The sequence below is a fragment of the Saccostrea echinata genome, unplaced genomic scaffold, assembly GCF_033153115.1.
Source record: "Saccostrea echinata isolate AGI-Se365-2 ecotype Australia unplaced genomic scaffold, CSIRO_AGI_Sech_v1 ptg000056l, whole genome shotgun sequence".
NCBI lineage: Eukaryota > Metazoa > Mollusca > Bivalvia > Ostreida > Ostreidae > Saccostrea > Saccostrea echinata.
In genome coordinates this window covers 17,575,286-17,591,336 of record NW_026889805.1, presented here as the reverse complement: position 1 = coordinate 17,591,336, position 16,051 = coordinate 17,575,286, and the positions used below count along the sequence as shown (strand labels likewise).

The window sequence follows — 16,051 nt, the reverse complement described above, 5'->3', positions numbered from 1 at the left end:
GGTCAAGCAATCGTAATAATGACAAAATTCTCATTTTATTTGCCACTTAGCGCAGGTTTTTTCTTATATCATGTATTAAGAATTAAAATGATAATGAACGAGTAAATGTCTCCCCTGCATTTTAAAACATCCTTTGCTATGGCAACTGCCATAGAGTTACTATCATTAATATTTAAAATATTTTTTTATTAAAAAAATTCAACAAGTGTCTATATTTTTATTTGTAATTTTCAACCACTTTCACTAATAAATAAATAAAATAAGAAGAAATTCCATGAACTTTCGGATCAATCCTCGTACATGTCAGTCATTAAATTTATATAATATACAGTATGTATAAGGGAGACCAAATGTATTATTACTGCATTAAGGAGACCAACCACTATCCATATGTAAATCAGTATTCAACCACTTTCACTAATAAAAAAATAAAATATGAAGAAATTCCATAAGCATTTGGATCAACCCTCGTACATGTCAGTCATTAAATTTATATAAAACACAATCCAAATCAAAAAGAGAAAATCAAAATTACTTTTTTTTTAACCCATTTTTGAAATATTAAGCCAAAATGGACACTGAAATGGAAAAATAAGCCTAAAAATTGGAGAAATTAGGTTTTCCATTTCAGACATGTATCTGTTTGCCAGAACTCATCTGGCATTAGAGGAACGTTCCTCTCTCAATTTCACTTAGTTTTTATACATCACCACCAGTATTAGAGGAACGTTCCTCTCTTTATTTCACTTCTTAATAGTTTTTATACCTCACCACCGAAATTAGAGGAACGTTCCTCTCTCAATTTCACTTCTTAATAGTTTTTATACAGCACCATCAACACTAGAGGAACGTTCCTCTCTTAATTTCACTTAGTTTTTTATGTCACCACCAATATTCGAGGAACGTTCCTCTCTCAATTTCACTTCTTAATAGTTTTTATACAGCACCATCAACACTAGAGGAACGTTCCTCTCTTAATTTCACTTAGTTTTTTTATGTCACCACCAATATTCGAGGAACGTTCCTCTCTCAATTTCACTTCTTAATAGTTTTTATACCTCACCACCAATATCAGAGGAACGTTCCTCTCTCAATTTCACTTAATAGTTTTTATACAGCACCATCGACACTAGAGGAACGTTCCTCTCTCAATTTCACTTAGTTTTTATAAGTCACCACCAATATTTGAGGAACGTTCCTCTCTCAATTTCACTTCTTAATAGTTTTTATACCTCACCACCGATATTAGAGGAACGTTCCTCTCTCAATTTCCCTTCTTAATACTAATAGTTTTTATACCCCAACACTGATATTAGAGGAACGTTTCTCTCTCAGTTTCACTTCTTTATAGTTTTTATACCAAACTACCTATAGTCCTTGTCTCCCATGTGGCGCATTGGTTAGAGTGTCTGCTCTAGAGTCGCGGAGTAAGGAGTTGATCCTTACGTCACGGGTTCGAATCCCACTGTGGGACGTGGAGACCGGTCCTTCGGATGAGACCGTATAAACCGAGGTCCCGTGTTGCAGTAGGTGCTGGCACGAAAAAGATCCCTCACTGCTCAATGGCCGTAAATGCCGAGTATAGGACAAAATTTGCAGCTCTCCACCGGCAAGTGATGGCGTTTCCATATGAGTGAAAAATTCTTGAGAGGGGCGTTAAACAACATACAAACAAACAAAAACCCATAGTCCTCTGTGTCTCTGCACAGAGTACAAATGAACTCTGGCGGAAGTTTGGTTTTTATACCTCGATCGCTACCGACATTTAGAGGAATGTTCCTCTAATAAAAATGTATCTGTTGATTGTAACTCAACCGGCATGTGAGAAAAGTTCCTCTATCAATTTCTTTTTCTTTATTGATATTTGAGGAATGTTCTTCTCTCATCGATATGTTGTATTATAAATAAGCTTAAAGCTTATTGGATTTGAGGAACATTCCACACTCAGTGTCATCTCTAGATTATTTACACTACTCAACAGATAATTTATGCCACTTGCTGTGTGATTAAAATGCTTTTTGGATTTGAGGAACATTTCCTCTTTGTTTGTTTTACATTGATAAATCTTTTTGAATATGTTTATGAGATATTTTCTGATTTCATAGTTTGTTTCCAGCAAATCCTGTACTGAGAATTTCACATCTAACAGAAAAAATAAGCAAAAAAACTTGACATTGAAAGTGTAATCTTTCAAACTTCATTTCTTTGCATGACATAAACAAAGTACAATTCATTTAAGATTGACCTAAAATACTTTGCACAGATGTCATTCCAGTAACTGTTAGTAGAAGGCATTGTTCCTTTTCAAAGACTCAAAATGGTAATTTAAATTGAGCAAGCACATGAACTGTAAGAATGAAAAATACAAGTTCATAAAACACAAGCCCGGGAGCTTGCACTGGCATGTCATATTATGAAACTAATTCTAACAGTAATGGAGACTGATACAGATGATCCCCAATACTACCCTTACTCCTTATTAGTGCTCTATTCCCTTTAAGTTCATTTGACAATTTTTTTGTATTACAGACATTAGTATTTTTGTTTCAGCCAATCAGAGTGTAGGGTAAATGCATGTTCATGAGGAAATGCTAACATTTGATTATTATGTCATCTTATTCAGACAACAAAATAATATATCTTTATATTCCTTTATCAAGTAAATCAATCATTTAATTAACTCATTGCAAGCACACACAAGTGCATGCATGTACAAATAAAATCACCTTCATTCCACACATCTACACTACTTGCCTATTAACCCTCAAAAGGGTTCATCTAAATCAGATGACTCAGGTTAAATGAGAACATTCTGGCACAAAAAAAGTTCTGAAGAAGAATTAAAAAAAAAGAAAAAAACAGTAAAAACATTATGTTCCCATAAGACGTTTGGGGGGCATAATATAACATGGAATTCTTGTATCTTAATTTTTAAATATCTTCTTCAGTTTATCTACAATGTAGCCTGGCAAGATTTTGTCATGAATCAACTTAAAACTACATGCCACCCTATTTCTAGGGATGCTATCTGGAGCACACCCTTCAAAGTCTGGATTTGGTATCCAATTGGTGGTGTAACTCCCCTTCAGCCATGATACTTTGATTCTGGCTTTGGACACGTCATTGGTTATGGCCAGCCATGGCTCTCCATCAACAACATCCCTTTGACGGATTGGTGTGATGGCCACAACCATGCCTATTTCTAAGTCCTCCGGCCCCTCCTTGAAATTCCAGTTGTCAGTGCTTGGTTTTTTTGTCACTGGAATGTTTACTTCTTCTGTGGCATCCACTGTTTTTTTTTTGTTTAAAAAAAAATACAGTTTAGTATTACAGTAAAAGTACATCTAATGATATTATTACCAGCAATTTTTTTTCTACCAATTGGGAAAGGGTCCGGTACCGGTTCAACTGGGGAAAATATCATCAAAGTAAAACAAAGGAGAATTTTCTGTCATTTAAACAAATGAAACGTATTTTCATTTATTTCAACCTCTTTACTATTACTCCGTGTTTTTAGGAATAAACAACAAGTATTCATTGTTTTTCATATCAATGTCCCTTGTTTTTACATTTTCATGCTTTCAATTTGTCAAAATGTATGACACTACGCAGTCCCGCCAGACTAAGGTAATCTCTGGGGGGGGGGGAGTCATGATTTGTACAAATTTGAATCTACATTGCCTGGTGATGCTTGCATTTAAATATGACCAATCATGGCTTTGCTGTTCTTGAGAAGATTTTTAAAGATTTTTCATATGTATTCCTATGTAAAACTTTGATTGCCCATTGCAGCCCCACCCTACCCCTGGGAGTCATGATTTAACCAAACTTCGATCTACACTACCTGAGGATGCTTCCATATAAATATGACCAATCATGGCTTTGCTGTTCTTGAGAAGATTTTTGAAGATGTTCCCTATAAACTTTGATCACCCATTGTGGCCCACCCTTCCCCGGGGGGTCATGATTTGAACAAACTTGAATCTACACTACCTGAGGATGCTTCCATATAATTATGACCAATCATGGCTTTTCTGTTCATGAAAAGAAGATTTTTAAAGATTTTTCTTATGTATTCCTATGTAAAACTTTGATTGCCCATTGCGGCCCCATCCTACCCCTGGGAGTCATCATTTGAACAAACTTGAATCTACACTACCTGAGGATGCTTCCATATAAGTTTCACACTTTCAAGCACAGTGGTTCTTGAGAAGAAGATTTCTTAATGATGCCATTATATTTTCATGAATTCATAATTATCTTCCCTTGGAGAAAGGCGTGGTCCTTCATTTGAACAAACTTGAATAACTGGTGATCAGAAAAGCTCACTTGAGCTTTCAGCTCAGGTGAGCTAAAAAAACTTCCCTTATAATTCAATTTTTCCCCTGAATTCTCTCTATTGTGACCCAAACCTACCCTTGGGGCCATGATTTGATCATTTAGAATATGCACTACATTACAGTGTGTCCATATTTTAAAGTGGTCCTCGAGAAAAAGATTTTTAATGACCCAACCCTACTTTTGTCTTTTCTTGATTATCCCCCTTTGTAAGGGGGCTTGGCCTTTCAGTTTAACAATTTACACTCCCCTTCAACCAAGGATCCTCTGTACCAATTTGGGTTAAAATTGGTCAAATGATTCTTAATTGAGAATGGAAAATGTGAAATATTTATATACAGAGAGACTAGACAAACAGATGGAAGACAGACAACAGGTAATCAGAAAAGCTCAGTTGAGCTTTCAGCTTAGGTGAGCTAATAAATGAGGGAAGCTGAAAATAAGAAAAGCAGTAATCTTACCTGCTGTGATTTTCCTTTTTGTAAGCTTGCCCTGTTTTTCCCTCAAAATCCTGCATTCTTTGGTAGCTTGATTTAGTTTTTCCTGAAGATAGATTTAAAGTACAAAATATTGACATTTGTCTTCTTTATTGCTTGCCAACTGCTGACTGTGGATTTATAACATCAGAGAATCATCAACAAAATCACCTTTAACTGGCGAATTTCATCATGCATTTTCTTCTCAACCAACAATCGTTGTGAAAGTTCTTTTTTCATTTCATCTCTCTCCCTATTTGATGTTTCCAGTGCCTCTTTCAATTCCTCATTCTTCAGCTGTAGTTCATCACTCCTTTTTTTCTCTCTAGCTGCTGTCCTCTGAAACATTAAAATGTATTTTTTTTAAAAATCTTGTCATTTTGAAAATGTAATGCCACTGTGTAGCATATAGGCTTAATTTCTTTTGAATTCACTTTAATGCCTCTTATTTCACATGGTTTATGAAAAAAAATTTCCATTTTCCACACCTTCATTTCAGAAATAAAGGAATTTTTTTTAGACCAAATCTTTAATTTGCACATTGATTTTTTTTTTTACCTTTAATTCCTCAACAAGTTTAATGTCATTCGTAGCCTCCTCTTCCTCTACTTCATCGTCCAATGGTTCAACAAATGTCTGAAATTATTTTGTAGATATACCAAATGTGTAAATGCTACACATGTACATGTATGTTTCATAACTTTCTATACAAAACTTCTTTACATTAATGAAAAATCTAGAAAGCAATGTTGTCCAATCTAATTTTTAAAATGATTTATTACATAATGTGTATTATTATTTTTAATACCTCTACTTCAGAGTTCATTGCAGATGTCCCTGGTTCACATTCAGAACTTTCATCCTTTTTGTTTGCTTCATTGCTGTTTACAATTTAAAAAATAAAATTTTTTATTGATACAATTGATAACAATAAAAAAAATCTATTAAAAAATTTTATAAATCAAATATTAATGAATTTCAAATTAAAATTGATTTGTTCATCAAAATGAATACAAGTACTTACGATTTGGACTCGTTGCAGAGAGAGGTCAGTTGTCTGAAGTTAATTTTTTCACTGTTGTAATCATTTAAGAATTTCAGCATATTCTCTGATGACACACCATTCAATGGTTTCAACAGTCTCCCACTGATTTTGTCTTTCTTCACTTCTTTTTTCAATTTCTTTTTGAATTCAAGAAATTCGACCCAAACTTCAGTCTGAAGTTGAGCCAACTTCATCTCAAACCGAAATCTGTTGTTGAGAGTTTTTCTCTATTAAAAAAGAATATTGACGTTTCATAGAATTATTTGTGAACATATTAAATAAACCTGCAATAAATTAATTCACTCTTTGTTGGCTATAAGTACATATCATTATTGTGCAACCAAACATATTGAAAGGATTATACTTACACTGACAGCTCCCATACATAACTGGAGCCCCTCCTTCCATTTATGAATTATTTCTTTGTTGGTTGGGGTCTTTTTACCAATTGTGTCTTGGAGATTGGAATACCCAGCTTTTTCGAACAGAGCATACCTAAAACAACCTGCTCTATCTACCAGATCAAGGTCAGTGCCAAACTTTCTGACCTGGTTATGTTGATTTGCCACATATTTGGCCTCATCAGGATTTAAATTTGTGTACACAATACACATTCTCTTTTCAAACTGAGATGGATTAGGTGTTTCAGATATGATGTTCTGAAGTGCTTCTCTGGAGTGATTGCCTCCAATCACCTCAAGGGTGCAGGATTCAAAGTTATCTACCTCCAGTTGACCACAGACATTTACCACCATCAACTGAAAGTAATTGCCTGGTCTTTCTTTGAATTCTCTTTCCAGTTCCTTGACATGCTTAAGATCTGGTTCTCTTAGGAGGTTGATAAAGGAAGGTTGTCTAAGTTTTGACACAGGGAGTACCATGTAACCTAGCAAAAGTACATGTTTATTGATTTCATTATTTTTTTAATACAATTTATTAACCTCTTATTGAAAAATAAGTTCATACAATCAAAATAATACAAAAACAAATAAACAAAAAAGAACAGATTTTGAGTCTCATTTATTTTGTCAGGAATTACAAATTCTAGAAATAGGTGCTGTGAGATTTGATGTAAGAAAAAAAAAAAACAAGAGGCCCATGGGCCACATTGGTCACCTGTGCACTCTTGCTAGAAAAGAAAGCAGGAAACAATGCAGCATTTAAAAGTTTATATATAAAAATGGTGGGAGAGGGGGTGTTTTGAACAAACATATTAAATTTACACTACCTGATGATGCTTTCATATTTCTTTGATTTTAAGTATATTTCTCAAGATTTTTGTAATACATTTAATCTTTTATTGTTGCTTTGAACGGTTGGGGGGAGGGGGGTGGGTCATGATTTGAACAAATTTGAACCTGCATCATCTGAGGATGCTTCGATCGATCTACATTAATATGACTTAACAGGGCTTTTCTGATCTTAAGAAGATTTTTCAGAATTTTACATTTGTGTGCCTATGTAAAATTTTGATCACCAATTGTGGTCCCATCATACCCCCAATGATAATGATTTCAATAAAATTGAATCTACACTATCTGAGAATGCTTCTATATAAATAAGATGAATCATAGCTTGTCTGTTCTTTAGACAAAGATTTTAAAAAAAGGTTTTTCCTGCTCTTTATATGTAGAATTTTGATTGCCCAATGTGGTCCCACCCTATCCCCGGGGGTCATGATTTCAATACATTTGAATCTACAGTATCTGAGGATGCTTTTAATATTAAAAAATAACACGTCATGGCTTTGTTGTTCTTTAGAAGAAGATTTTTTACTCTGTATTCCTGTGTACTCTGTATTCCTGTGTAAAATGTTGATAGCTTAGTGTGGTTCCACCCTGTCCACAGAGATCATGATTTAAACAAACTGGAATCTACCCTATGTAATAATTGTTTCACATTTTCTGTCCCAGTGTAGTTAAGAAGATTTTAAATAACCTCACCTAATTTTTACTATTTTTTAATTATCTCCCCTTATCAAAGGGCATGGCTCTTGATTTGATCAAAATTGGATCCCCTTTACCCAAGGATGCACTGTGCCAAGTTTAATTCAAAATAGCTCAGTGGTTCTAGGAAAGATAAAATCGTAAAAAGCTTACAACATCAATGCCAACAACAAGAATGACAATAACAATGCTAACGACAGACAACAGACATATTTTGAACAGAAAAGCTCACCAGAGCACAAGAATATTTTTATATTAGTTTTAACAAAGCATGGAGATTTTTTTAATATATATATTTTATTTGCAAGATAATAAATTGTATAAAAAAGTGATAAAGTATGCACAGAGATTCAATACACACTGTGTAAGATTAAAATTGTTGTAAAACTGGTCTGATTATTACCTTTAAGTTTCTTTTGAATGGCCTCCACAAGACTTTTATTAGCATTTTCAGTATGAGTTTCCTCAGATGAGATACTGCTACTCTCATTTTCACTATGGTTTATTTCTGGTGACACTGAAATTAACAAATCTAATTTAATCTTACAAATCTTTGTGATTGAAGAGTTATTGTTGGCTAGCCTAACTTTTAAAATGAATTTGGTGCAAAGTAATTAAAACTAACTTGATATTGTATAATTAACTAATTTGATACTGTATAATAAACTAATTAATTAAAACTAATTATACTGAGGGGGGGGGGGTGATACATGTATTGGAATCAGCATGTCTGTTGTCCCTGTGAATTGCAGCTTAAAACCAGTCTGACATTAAATCTAAAAAAATTGTAAAGTATTTAAAAAAAAGTTTTAATTATGGTAGATAGTCCCTACAAATCTAAGAGTCATGCAGGAACCTTATTAAAAATGTTGCAACAAGATTACACAAGTTTTTTTTCTTTTTATAAAACTTTGTAACAAATTAAAAAAAAAATCTTTGTTTTCAAATTTAATTTCAGAATAACATATATATATATATATATATATATATATATATATATATATATATATATATATATATATATATATATATATATATATATATATACACATTTTTATTGTACTACAAAGCAGATATAGTGCAGATCCATTCATCCCTTGGGAGTAATGAGTGGACATGAATCCAGTTAAAGATTGATTAATGAGTTCAATGTTATATAGAAAGGCTAGCTGTCTCAATCATTTCTGCTATTAGAGTAATCTCTGATCAAGCAGCACTTATCTTTTCCTTTGGGAATTAGACAGAAGAACTGATGGTCAGTTTACATGGATTATAGCATATGTCATTTAATGGCATGAGCTTTTTATTTTTAAAATTAAATAGGTATAGATTAAGTTGTTAAGACTAAATAGATGTTGTTTAATATGATATTTTTATTTATTTATTTTTTTTTTAAAATATCAACTAACAAATTTCAGAGCATCATGTCTCACAAATATGAAAGATTGGGGGGGGGGCTGCAAATTGGCATTTGTCAAGCTCTAACAGAACCAGTTGAGGATCTATAATGTAATATTTGTTATAAATAATGCATACACCACAGGAGATGTATAAACAAATATTTAAGAAATGGAAAAATCATGGAAATCCTTGTACCAAGGTTGACATGTCATTTTCTTGCACTCTAAACTGTTTATGATAATTGAACAATATTTGATGGGTGTATCAACCTGTGTTGGGGCACTTTATATTTACATACCAAGTGCAGTGTTGTGAGTATAATTATAGACAGTAAGAATAAAACAATCCTACCACTTAAGTCATCTTCACAGACTCCTACTGGTTCTGCTGTTAAAGGTGAAATATCACCCACTTCAGAGCAATCTAAATGAAAAAAAAAATTAATTCAATATATATTTTTGTACTTTAATTTAATATCATTAAAAACTTTACTGTGTAAATCAAAAAGGCAGAAGCACCTGAGATAGATGGTCTGTGTACTTCAACATGTACTTTTTTCTGTGTTGTGACATCATCTAGTTTATCCGATGCTGCATCATCTATTTAATTTACAAAATATAAATGACAAGACATATATATTATAGCTGCTCAAAAGAGATATACTGGTTTATTTGGAGTAATTAAGTGATATTTTCAAGGACATTATGACACATATTTTACAAGTAATTTAAACAAGTTATAATGAATCTTTCTTTAAAAGGTTTGCAAAAAAATCATCATGATCAAAGAAGTGTACATGTAAATGCATGTACTGCATATTCTCAACTCTACCAGCAAAGCCATTGTTTTAAGATCCAAATTAGGACAAGTTATTATTTGAACAAAAAAATTTATTCAAATTTTATTTGATTTATATTCATTGACCTTAAATTGTTCATTTGAGTTTATATATACATGACTACATCTAGTATTTCATGTAACTTACAATTTTTAAACCTTATGAAGACAAAATCCAATGTGGTTCATTTTATTTTTTGACAATTGCATTCAGTAAAATATTGAAGGTTTTTATGACTCTGTCATACACAGAAAAGCAAAGGAAAGAGATACAAGTATAGTAAGGTATCTGACCCATAAAAGGACCTAATTTTCTAACCTTAAACATTCCTGTATTAAATACTCGGAAATTAATTCAAAGCATTTTAGAGTAGAAAAGGATTTACCAGGAGGAATTTTCAAAAATATAATTACCTAAGCAGTAATTAATTAATGAAGAATGCATTGAGGTCTATGGGAACAAGCAAATTTTTGAAAATAAAAATTTAGATACTAAGAATATGAAAAAAATGCTGTGGTGGAAAGATGTATTTAATTATTAGGAATAGAAAAACGATTGAAAACTATTTTTTTACCACATAGATTTTTTTATAATTAATTTTTATTGATTAAAAGCAAAGGGGGATAACTCTTGAAAGACAGGACAAGGTCAAAAATTAGGACACATTCTGCTCTTACATATTGATACTAAAACATGAAAATTATGTCTACATATACTGAGTATTCAGCCAATATATATCTGTTATGCATTCAGATTCATTGAATCTGAGGTTATTATGGATCGGATACCTTAAGATCCTTTTGTTGGTATTATATACATGTATATTCCTTGTTTTTTAAGCTGCAGGAATAAAATGATAAATAAGTAAATGAAAAAAGAGATTAAATACCTTTGAATTCAAATGGATTAATCTTAGAATAAGTCCGTTTTACTGTTGATGTTGATTTGTTTTGCCCTGAAAGAGAAAAATTGTGCACGTACATGTACATACCCAGTAATCTTTAGTCTAAAAAAAGATTACCTAACTATAATTTTACAATTCAATTAAATACTCAGGAGTATTTTAAATATTGAAACAGAGAAAGGCTAAAAAATACTCATATGATGTTTAACACCCATTTTTATAAGCTTGCAGCTTTGAATTCATCTCCAATTTTGAATTGTTTACCCATATAAATAATCTATAAAAATCATAGAGTTGATTAAAGGGCTTTTCAATATATAAAATATTCATAGTATTTTCATTACAAAGTAGACAGACCCATATAAAATCAACCTCCATTATGTAAATCAAGCTTAGGAACAATTCAGGAACTTTTCCTTTTAATAATATTAATAAATAAAAGTTCTTAAAAATAAAATTATGCATACACTAAATAAAAAAAAAATATTCTTTTGTATTAATACATTTCTTCTACACTTATTTTTGCAAGAGTAAAAATCAAAAAAAATATTAAGTAAATAATACACTAAGAATACTACCCAATGAGAAAATTGAATTATTTTAGATTTTTATTATAATTTTTTAAAGACTTTTTTTTCACTTTTCATCTATGAAAAAAAAATATGCACATGAAGTATGATGTACATTACTCCTACAGTGCACTACCAGATCAAACTCTTTCTGGAGATAATGAACCGAGAATGTAATGATTTAACTAATGTCTAATCTATTTTAAGATTACCATTGGGAATATTAACCAAGAACCATTATCTACAGCTACCAGAGTGTGAACTCTGTATAGGCCAGTATTCCTCTGAGTCACTGCATAATGTGTTATGCCCTGCAAGTCTTTAAAGAAACTATAATTTACAATGTCAACTATCTTGTAAAGCAAGGATGATATATGAATAGTATTTGGTGATGCAGAGCTATTTCAATCTCTGTTTTATCAAATTAATTAACTCAGAGAAAGTTCACCTTTCGATTTGATCATTTCATTTCAAAAGCAAGAGAAAATCACTCATCAAATAATGACTTCATGCAATCTTATATTATTTTAAGGTAGAACTATTTGTGTACATCATTAAAGTATAAAATGAAATGGTAATGACATCTTATCAAGAGCCCTCTGGCTCAGGGTGCATGACAATGATATAGCATTGAAACAAATAACAGTAAAACGTGCTTACAGCAAACACATACGCTAGCTTGTACATTGTATAATGAATTGATGCTTATAGCAAAGTGATTTTCATTTCCCTGCACTAGGTTATTTGATGATGCTTATAATTAAAGCAAAGTGACTCCCCATCAATTAGTAATACATATTCTGGATCTAAAGAATAAAGAATTAGACTTCTAATGATACCCCTCCCCCTCATTATAATTTAATAAAATGCGTTTTTTTTTTTTTTTTTTTAGTTTTCATGCTTGCATTTCCAAAATGTACAACCCAGATCATGAAAGAATTGATTTTTCCCTTAAGTTTCTGTTTGTCACAGGGTCACGCTCTTGTTCCTTCTGCAATTAAAACATGCATCGATTGAATCAATCCAAGTTAATTAAATATGTGATTTGCTACTGAAAAGGCACAAGAGCTTGGGGTGAGGAATTTGGCGGAATTAATTTCTTATTTTATAATATAGTGCACACAAATTAGTAAAATCATGCATATGGTCATACATAAATAGAAATTCACCTGTACACAACAAAACACTCAAAAAAAAGTCTCACATATATCAGCCAAACTGGTTGTATCTGATTGACTATGTGAGCCAATTCGATTACGGCACTTAATAAATTGTACAAAGCATATATTTAATTATAATTAAATTACAACTGTGACATGTTCAATTTTCCTTTGATGCCTAGGCTTTAGGCAAAAAATGCAGTGATTCTACCACATGCAGGTTGTTCCAGTCATGCCTTCCTAATTAACTGTTTTTAGAAAATTCTATATGCAATTTGTAAAACTTATTTATTTTTTAGGGAGTGGGTGGTTTAATAGTGGTTCAAAACTTTTAAAAGGACTTACAAAGGCCCATGGGAAGCAATTTTAGTTTTTTTTTTGGGGGGGGGGGGGGGGCAGAGCCATATACATATTTTTTTTATTTGGGGGCACGGTGTGTTCGCGTTTTGCACACATTTGATTTGGGGGCACTATATCAACTACAAAAAATTCTTAACAGAAAAAGGCCATCAAACTTTATTATTGAGGGGGCACAATTGAATGGTATAAGCCATATTTTCTATAGTGTTCTATATATCGGCAAAATTATTGGGGGGGGGGGGCTCCCCATGCCCCCCCCTTTTCCCGGTTCCTACGGCCATGTTACAGATTCATCAAGGAAACACTTCATAATATAATGTGAAAATTCCTTATTTTCTGGGTGCATTTATATAATATAAGTATGGAATTTTATGGTCTTGTTTATTAGAATTGTAGTCTTACTGATAGGTTGTGCATTATTACCGGCCGCCAGGAGGCGGTCGGTTATTTGATATGAAAGTTTAAAGTAGTCGTGCGTTTCTGCGGAGTTAAAAAAATAAAAGTATTTAATTAACAATCATATAGAATATTAATAAATAGTGTCTAAATGTTTAACAAAAAAGCATAAATTTAACTTGAATAAAAAAAAATGGGTACATGTTTTATCTGATCGAATCCTGAATTATGAACTCATATTAGTACACGTGTTGGGCATCACCTAAAGCAAAGACAAAGATATATATATATATATATATATATATATATATATATATATATATATATATATATATATATATATATATATATATATATATACAATGATTATTTTTTTCTTTATTTAAATAGAATTTATAATTGTATTTGTTTTAAAATGACGTATATATATACATTTCCTATCTGAAATTTTTAAAAATAAAATTTTCATTTCTTAAAAGAAAGAATATTACGAAATTTTTGCTCCAGCAGACGAGGATTCAGGGCGTTTTACAATGTTCAAAGCATTTTCCCGCCACAATTCAACACCAAAACAAAAGAAACTGTGGTGGCAGATCTAGAGGGGGGTCGTGGGGGTTTCAACACCCTCCTTTGGATTTGCTTGAGAGAGAGAGAGTGAGGGAGAGAGAGACAGAGAGAGAGAGGAGTCCCAAATATTTGTGAAGAAAATTAGGTTGTTGTTGAAACTCCGCGCCTGCAATGTGCATGCACTAGCTGTTTTATTTCACCAGGATAAATTAACAGATTAATATCAGATATATTAATAACAGATCACGTAATTCAGTTTGTTGCCTCATAAAGGAACAATTGGTTTGCGGCCAATATGTTTCTTGTTTTTATATTGAAGGAGATCATACACGTATCAGTGAATTGTTTGTGTCTGAGTTGATGAAGGCGAGTTAATGTTCCTAGATGCATTGAGGGCCTAACTGTAATATTGAGGGAATTAATGGTATGTCTATTTAGCTGTAATTTACACAGCTGTTAGATTGATTTGACTGAGTTGTATTAAATTCAATCTGATGAAGTTTTAAGAGGTCGGGAAATGCCAAGTTTATTAATGGAGTTAATAATTACTAGATATAATTATTATCGCTGCAGAAGTAGGTTGATCAGTTAGAAAGTTTTATTGGTTTGATAGAAGAGTTTTCCATGAAATACAGCAAAAAGTAATTGACCTAAAGACGTAAACAAATCACTGGCCAGCTTGTGGCTTTGATTTAGTTTCTTAGATAACAGATGCTTTGAAACAGATACATCTAAACATTTAAGAATGTTATAGTTAAGATTTTTTTTTTTACAGGATATTAAAATCAAGCAAGTCATGAAGTACTGTCAATTTAATTAGTAGCCATTTATTTTTACTGCTGATACATGGTGGGGGATTGTGAATTAATGCATGATGGTGATCCCTGCATGAAATTGTTCAAAATTTTACCATATTTTTTTAGTCACTGTCCCCCCATCCCCATTTTTAAAATTCATATGGGAATGTTACCATGCTTACAAAATTGATTAAATGTTTTTAGAAGTCCCTTCAAAAATCTTATTGCATTTTAATATTACGCAAAACTTAGTATTCCTTCTGAATCAGATTTTTTCATTTAAAAACATTTTAGAAAATAAGTGAAGTTGGAGATTATCTTGATCCCTTTACTGAAAACTCCAATAAAATTCCTGATTTTTCTCATACAAGAAAAGAAAAATATTTTCTTTAAATTAATATGCATGGACATGCATGTTCATCCTACCTATATATCTCCAAGTAATATGTAAAAAGTTTCTAGTTATCAACTTCCTAAATTTGCAAACTTTATGCAAGCAGTGTTAAGTTTTAATAAGAAAACATACCTGATTTTTTAAAGGTTCTCCATCTTTCTACAAATGAATGTCTACTGCTAAGATGTCCAGCAAATAAGCTTGAGTATTCATTGTCTTCTGCATGGAAATCCTCAAGACGCATAATTTTGTCGAGGCCATTCATCATAATCTAAATAAATGAATAAATTCCTTAATATTTCTCTGATTTTTTTTTGTACCAAACTTGAACTCATTAGCTTTACCTGTAGATTAAAAAACTAATAAGGAGTTGTGTCAGTTACAAAAAATAAGCATTTCTTTCTAAAATCATTTATAAAAATATAATTGATAAATCGGAGTCTTTTTTTTTTTTTTTTTTTTTTTTTTTTTTTTTTTTTTTTTTTTTACACATCTGTGGTCTTTGATGTAATCCTTTTTATTTTAAATATATATTTTAGCCTATTATACCTTGATGCATCCCTTGTTGTTGGCAGCTGCAATATCCCATACTTTTCCAACTATGCTGCCTTTCTGTTTCATAAATACTGCATTTTCTGACTTTGAAATGAACCACATATTGCACCTTGTCAGATCGAGGTATGGATGACATGTGCTGCATACACGGGTCTGGAATTGCATGCTCACAGAAAGCACGCCCCTTAATCTTATCAGTATATGAGTCTGATTGACATTTCTCCACTGAAAGCATGTAACTGCAGAAGGTGGTAAAATTGGAGATGAATTAGAACCAAAAAAAATTTAACTGCAATATGCCATTT

The 16,051-nt window shown here is 31.9% G+C and overlaps 1 protein-coding gene across 1 annotated transcript; it reads right to left on the bottom strand.

Moving 5' to 3' along the window:
* Positions 1-2,893: 2,893 nt before the first annotated feature.
* LOC133173171 (uncharacterized) lies at positions 2,894-15,848 on the bottom strand. The gene is made up of 13 exons (XM_061308121.1): positions 15,741-15,848; positions 15,324-15,462; positions 10,934-10,999; positions 9,725-9,805; positions 9,536-9,629; positions 8,209-8,300; positions 6,228-6,745; positions 5,839-6,086; positions 5,623-5,695; positions 5,373-5,450; positions 4,986-5,153; positions 4,800-4,881; positions 2,894-3,289 (listed from the first exon to the last, which is right to left on the bottom strand). The coding sequence occupies exons 1-13, from the start codon at positions 15,846-15,848 to the stop codon at positions 2,925-2,927; spliced, it is 2,112 nt and encodes a 703-aa protein (XP_061164105.1). The 3' UTR covers positions 2,894-2,924.
* Between the last annotated feature and the right edge of the window lie 203 nt (positions 15,849-16,051).

Excerpts from the sequence above, each read along its gene's own strand:
- LOC133173171 (XM_061308121.1), bottom strand. The coding sequence starts at position 15,848 with ATGTGGTTCATTTCAAAGTCAGAAAATGCAGTATTTATGAAACAGAAA. Across the intron at positions 15,463-15,740 it reads ACAACAAGGGATGCATCAAG|ATTATGATGAATGGCCTCGA; the intron begins GTATAATAGGCT and ends TCATTTATTTAG. Across the intron at positions 4,882-4,985 it reads ATGAAATTCGCCAGTTAAAG|GAAAAACTAAATCAAGCTAC; the intron begins GTGATTTTGTTG and ends ATCTATCTTCAG.